This window comes from Notechis scutatus, chromosome 13, assembly GCF_049901735.1.
Source record: "Notechis scutatus isolate UNSWTSFEM ecotype Mainland chromosome 13, rNotScu1.2, whole genome shotgun sequence".
In the NCBI taxonomy this organism is placed as follows: domain Eukaryota; kingdom Metazoa; phylum Chordata; class Lepidosauria; order Squamata; family Elapidae; genus Notechis; species Notechis scutatus.
This window is the reverse complement of record NC_142021.1, coordinates 7,187,246-7,193,740: the sequence shown is the minus strand read 5'-3', so window position 1 is coordinate 7,193,740 and position 6,495 is coordinate 7,187,246. Positions and strand designations below refer to the sequence as shown.

Below are 6,495 nucleotides of genomic sequence, written 5' to 3'. Positions count from 1 at the left end.
CAGTCAGAGGTGGCATTTGCCAGTTCTCCAAACTACTCAAAATTTCTGCTACTGGTTCTCCAGAACTGGTCAGAACCTGCTGAATGCCACCTCTGAGACAGACCTTGATTTCCATCCTTGAGCAATAAAAGTACAATCCATAAAAAGAAACCACTCAAAACTGTGGCCTAACCACAAGAAATATTAGTAACCCTTTGAAGGCAAAGCTTATGCAGATGGTAGCAACCTTGTGCTTCTTTTAGAGAAATAAATGTATCCTGATTATTGAGCGGGTAGCGCAAAGCAAAGCTGTGGAGTGCCTCAGAAATTTCAATGAAACACGGCAAACAACTGGTTGGCTAGAGATTTTTTTTTTCTTTTCTTTTGGTAGCAAAAATTCCCACTTAAAAAACCACCACTGGAAAATAATATTGTAAAAATAAAAATAGAATCAGCTGATTTTGACTCTTCCTTCCTTCCTTTCTGTCTCTCTCTTTCTCTCTGTCTGTCTCTTCCTCCATCTTTCTCTCTCTCTCTCTTTCTCCTTTTCTTTCTCCATCTCTCTCTCTTTCTCAGTCTCTCTCTCTCTGTCTGTGTCTCTCTCTCTTTCTCTCTGGCTGTCTCTGTCTCTCTTTATCCATCTCTCCCCCCCCACCTCTGAATTTGTCTCCCATTCTTTGTCTTTCTCTCTCTCTTTCTCCTTCTCTCTTTCTCCATCTCTTGCTCTCTTTCTCCGCCTCTCTTTCTCTCTCTCTCTGGCTGTCTCTGTCTCTCTCCATACCTCTCTCTCTCTCTCTCTGAATTTGTCTCTCATTCTTTGTCTCTCTCTTTCTCCTTCTCTCTTTCTCCATCTCTCTCTCTCTCTCTCTGAATTTGTCTCTCATTCTTTGTCCCTCTCTCTCTTTCTTCATCTCTCTCTCTCTGAATTTGTCTCTCATTCTTTGTCCCTCTCTCTCTTTCTCCATCTCTTGCTCTCTTTCTCCGCCTCTCTTTCTCTTTCTCTCTGGCTGTCTCTGTCCCTCCATACCCCCCTCTCTCTCTGAATTTGTTTCTTATTCTTTCTCTCTCTCTCTCTCTTTTCTCCATCTCTCTCTTTCTCCGTCTCTCTCTCTCTTTCTCTCGCGCTGTCTTTCCGTCTGTCCCCTCCCTCCCTCCCTCTGTCTGTCTGACTCTCTTTCATAAAGGGCATCAGGGGCAGAAAGAGACGGGATGTTGCAAGACGCGGATCCTTCCCCGCTGCCCTGCCTGACCCACGTCGCACACGAAGGCATTGGTGTTCACCGCTTGGTCTCGCCTGCCCACCCGGTGCTTTTTTTTTTTTTTTGCAAATCTGGGAAGTACCGCTCGCCTTCTCCATCGTCTCCCGGTCTCACAAAGGGGAAGAAAGGCCAGCGGTGTGTCAGACCGGAGCGCCCCCAAAGACACTTTCTCCTGTTTTCCCCCAGCGACCACATCCTGAGTCATCCGCCTTATCCTTTGATATTCCCCCCTCCTCCTTTTTTTTTTTTTTTTGGAGACTGTAATGCTACTTTTTCTGTCTCCGAGCCTCCCGATTGGCTGCGGGCAAGCCGTTCCTTTTTTCCTATTGGGCCGGGTGGAGAGAGAGAGGGGGCGTCTCTCTCTCCTTCCCTTCGACGGGGAGGGCAGAGCGCGCCCAGCCGTGCGGCGCATCGCGCCTATATAAAGTCGAGCCGGGCATCCTTGAGCATCAGCCAAAGACCGGAGAACGTGTGAAGCGGAGATTCCCCGACGGGCGGAGAAAAGGAAGGTTGCAAGGCGCTGCTCCAAAAGGGGAGATCGACAAGCGAGAAAGCCAGCCAGCCAGCAAGACCAGAGAGCAAGGCAAACAAACACACACACACTTACACGCACCGCTACGCACCGAAAGGCGTTTCTTGGACCTGGATGGCGTCTACGGGGGTCCAGCTGCTGGGCTTGACCCTGTCCGTGCTGGGCTGGGCAGGGGCGATCCTGGTGGCCGCCCTGCCCATGTGGCAAGTCTCGGCGTTCATCGAGGGTCACCTGGTGGTGGCGCAGACCACCTGGGAAGGGCTCTGGATGGCTTGCGTGGTGCAAAGCACGGGTCAGATGCAGTGCAAAGTCTTCGACTCCATCCTGGCGCTCAGCCCGCAGATCCAAGCCGGACGGACTCTGATGGTCATCGGGGCGGTGCTGGGATTGGTGGCGTTGCTGGTGACGGTGGCCGGAGCGCAGTGCACCACCTGCTTGCGGGGGGCTAAGGTCAAGGACTGGATCGCGGGCATCGGAGGCGCCCTCTTCCTCATCTGCGGCTTGCTGGTGCTGGTGCCTCCCTCCTGGTTCGCCAACACCATCATCAGCAACTTCTACGACCCCAACGTGGAGCCGTCCAAGAAGCGAGAGATGGGCGCCGCGCTCTACCTGGGCTGGGCGGCCGCCACGCTTCTCCTGCTGGGCGGCGCGCTCATCTGCGGGGCCTCGGCTTGGAAGGACGAGAGCGGCAGCTTCCCGGTCAAGTATTCGGCCCCCCGACGCTCCGCCGCCCCGGTCTCCAACGGAGGAGGAGGAGGAGAGTACGACAAGAAGAACTACGTCTGAGGACAGGCGACCCCCGGCAGCGCCAGGGATCGATCCGCCTTAAGGGTTATTATATATATATATTTTTAAAGACCACCATCCACCCGTCCCGGGGCCGAGGGGACGGCTGGGGAAACGTCCGAAGTCGCAGCCGGGAGAAGAGTTGGCGGAGAGGGGAAAGAAGCGAGGGGATGGTTGGTCCTCGGATGAAAGACCTTCCTCGCTTTTGTGACTTTAGGGGTGGTTGGAAACTATCTGGGGAAACAACAGCAACGACAAAGGAAAATTCCCACCCAAGACTGTCCCTTGGACTTGACAATTCTTCTTTGCATGGACTTCGAATTGTACTAGCCCTCACTGAGTCCCTGCGGAGGCTGCTTGGCTGTCTTCAGCTGGGAAGCTCCTGGGGTATTATTCCAGTTCTCCCTTTGTAAAAGTTAGTTTTTAGATTATTCCTAAGTATTTTTTTTTTCAGGGGGGGATCCAAAAACCAGAAGATGTTGCTTGTTTGGGATGGAGGGGGAAAGGGGGATACTTATCTTGTAAATAGTAGATGTGACGTTGGGTTTTTTTTTCAGTCTGGGGGTGTTTTCTGCCGAGATGATCAGAGGGAGTTGTGTTTTATGAGTAATGTGAAGGTGAGAGAGTTGGGTACTTCTTCAGGGAGTCGTCAGCCCGCCCGTTTTTTTTATGGGATTTTATTGGGGTGGGGATGTTCTCTTCTGTTTCTAAACTTCTCTTCTTTCCCTATCGCTACTTTTATTGTTATTTTCTTCCTTCTCTCCTTCTCTTCTCTCACCGAGCGAAACAACCCTTGAACAAAATTAGAAATGACTTGGCATTCAGAGCTGCCTATTTTAAATAGCAATTTCTTACTTCAAGGCCGTCATTAGACAGCCGTTTCTTTTACGGTTTCTCCTCTAAAGCAGGTTTTATTCCAAGAAAGAAAAAATATTCTGTCTTTTTGGTTGGTCTTCACCAGGTCAATTTCAAAGTTTAGGGGATTTGCCATCTGTCTGTGTTCCAATGCACTGCCTTGTTTTGAAATGATGTAATTATCATCCTTAATTTATGGGATAGATAACCTGATGAAATTTGGACTGGATGTTTTGTTTCCAAATAACCGTGTCAGTATTGACTTTTTATTTTTTATGCGCCAAATAAAAATCCACAGCGGGATTTTAAAATCCAGCAGAGAACGTTCTGTTTGTCAAAGTTTTCGATTCAGAGTTTGCCCCACTTCTCTTTCCCTTTGTAAAACCATCATTTTTTAGTTCCCTTTGGTGGATTCAGAGCAGGGATCATTCTGGTACTGTATTTTTTATTATTATTATTATTATTGTTTCACACTGTAACTTAAGGAAATTTCTCTTCATCAACAGTGTTCTCAAATCAAAGATCTTGGTATATATTCTATATAACTGCATATTTATAATATACAGTATATGAAATGATGACATGCCTCCTTTTCATGTGTTTAGTGTGGTTATCCGTAAAGAACATAACTTGTTCAGATAGCAAAAAAAAAAAAGAAAAGAAAAAGTGAACAATATTTTTTCCTCAAGTCTCTTCCTGTTTTTGAAGTATGTATTTTCAATGTTATTTGCTGAACCTTTTTTTAAATGACTAATTTATTCTTTTTAAAAGCCTTCCATCACTGTAAAGACTAAGACATTTAGTATGATTAACTGGGGAAGAAGAGATTGGCTAAAGACACAGCTGTGAATTGCCAGATAGTAGGGGGAGTGGGAGATATTTTCTTAGCCCACCAGTCTCTTTCCAGATGTTTCCAGCCTGGACCTAAAAGTATTGGTTTGGTTTCCAAGTTTGCATGGTTGCACAAGGCCATAAGCTCAAACCAGTGAGGAAAAAGCATCGGATTAACATTTAGCTTTGAATAACTACGGGAAACATATTAGTTCTTCCTTTGCAGAAATAATTGTTCTTGTGCATTTCTGCTCTCTATTCCTCTCTGGGTCTTGCAGTTCCCTTCTTTTAATTAGATGGTCTATTACAGCAAAATATTATCACATCCGAGCACCTTAAAGATTACAGGTAGTCCTTAACCTATTTCCACAATGGAGCCCAACATTTCAGTTGTTAAACGAGATATTTGCGAAGTGAATTTTGCCCCATTTTACGACTTTCCTTGCCTTGGTGGTTAAGTGAACCACTGCCGTTGATTAGTCACACGGTCGTTAAGTGAATCTGGCTTCCCCGTGTACTTTGCTGGTCAGAAGGATGCAAAAGGGAACACTGCAACTGTTGTAAGTGTGAACCAGTTGCCAAGCATCTGAATTTTGATTAGCACGGAAACGCTGCAATGGTCATAACTGTGAAAAACGGTCATCAGTCACTTTTTGCAGTGCTGTTGTAACTTGGAACGGTCACTAAATGAACCATTGTAAATTGAGGATTAGCTGTACAGGTAATCTTCGGCTCAGCACCACAATTGAGACCCCAGAATTTTGTATCTAAGCAAGGCAGTTGTTAAAATGAATCGGGGCCAACTTTACAACCTTTTCTTCTTTTTTTCGCCCTGGCAATAAAGCAAATTGTTGTTAAGCGAATCATGTGGTCGCTAAGCAGATCAGGCTTCTCCCAAAGACTTTGCTTATCGGAAGCCAGTTGGGAAAGTCACATGGCCCTGGAACATTGCAATTGTCCCGAATAAATGCCGATTGCGCAAGGCCTAGATTTTCAGCCTGTGATCCTGGAGATGCTACGACGGTCAGAAGTGCAAGGACCAGTTGTCACTCTTTTCCAGTGGCATTTGAATGGTTGCTATACTAGGGGGTTGTAAGTCCTGCAATATTTGAAGGAGCTGGTGTTTGTAGGACGTGGTTAAACCTTTCCTGTGGCATCAAATTTTTGAATACAGATAAAATCAAGATCAGACCCTCAGAGGTCAGGCAAAGCAAGCTATAATCCGCAATGCCACCGCGGTTTGTTAAACTTGGTTTCATTGGTCTGCATCATCACCAGGGCAACGTAGATTGAGATGCAGCAAATGACAATATCCAAGCTGGGGATGGCGACCGGGAATCTTCAGATAGAGAGAAGGAACAAGAAGGGAAATGAGTGGCTTGGCAAAACTGCCTACACAGGAGTCCCAAAAATAGTAAATGGGATGGAGTTGAGAGCTAGGTAGACTTTAATTGGATCTGAGAACCTCAAGGTACTAAATCTGTCTTAGCTGGAAGCCGAGTAGAGAAGCACAGGGTTGAGTGGGGAAAATTGTTTGCATTGGTGCAAAGCAGCAACAGGTTAAAAAAAAGAAAAGAAAATAACCAAAGTTTTATAAAGCAGGACAACTGGATAAAAGTCCAGAAAACACACTAACCTTCTATTAGTACGATCTCTGTGGATTAAGACAGAGTGTGTTTTGGGATCTCAAGAAGTTACTATTCATATCTCAAGCCCTGTTTGAACAAACTTATAACTCAGAATAACCTTCAACATTCAATTGGGAGTATATAAACCCAGGCTAGAATATTTGGAACCGAAGCAGGTGGTGGGTTAAGGCCGGAAATCTTTGGGGAAGTGGGATCCAGTTTGTTTTCGACATAGCGAAAAGAGGTGGAAAAGGGGCAACAAGGAGGAAAGAGAGAGAAAAGAAAGCAGGAGGCATACATGGACAAATTCAACAGGATTGTGTTTTGAATGAAGCTTGTTAGGTTAAGGAGAGGAAAGAAAAGGCAACCCACATCAACCTCTCCAAATGGGTGCTATCTATAGGCGTTGCTTATAACTCTGAGCTCATCTGGAAGGTGTCAGTAAGGGAAGGTTGTATTCGAACCTACTGTGATTTGTTGCGCCTTTATTATATTTACAAATAAGTCAAGGTGGCAGACATATCCAACAGACCTTCCTCCTCCTATTTTCCCCACGCCAACCACCCTGTGAGGTGAGTTGATTAACAGAGTGACTGGCCCAAAGTCACCCAGTTGGCTTTCAGGC

At 46.1% G+C, this 6,495-nt stretch overlaps 1 protein-coding gene across 1 annotated transcript; it reads left to right on the top strand.

The window, feature by feature from the left end:
• The first annotated feature begins 1,598 nt into the window (after positions 1–1,598).
• On the top strand, positions 1,599–3,989 carry CLDN5 (claudin 5). The gene has a single exon (XM_026686374.2). It carries the CDS (start codon positions 1,885–1,887, stop codon positions 2,554–2,556), a length of 672 nt encoding a protein of 223 aa, XP_026542159.1. The 5' UTR covers positions 1,599–1,884; the 3' UTR covers positions 2,557–3,989.
• Positions 3,990–6,495: the final 2,506 nt, after the last annotated feature.

What these genes read in the sequence shown, in the direction of transcription:
- CLDN5 (XM_026686374.2), top strand. Translation starts at nt 1,885, where the DNA reads ATGGCGTCTACGGGGGTCCAGCTGCTGGGCTTGACCCTGTCCGTGCTG.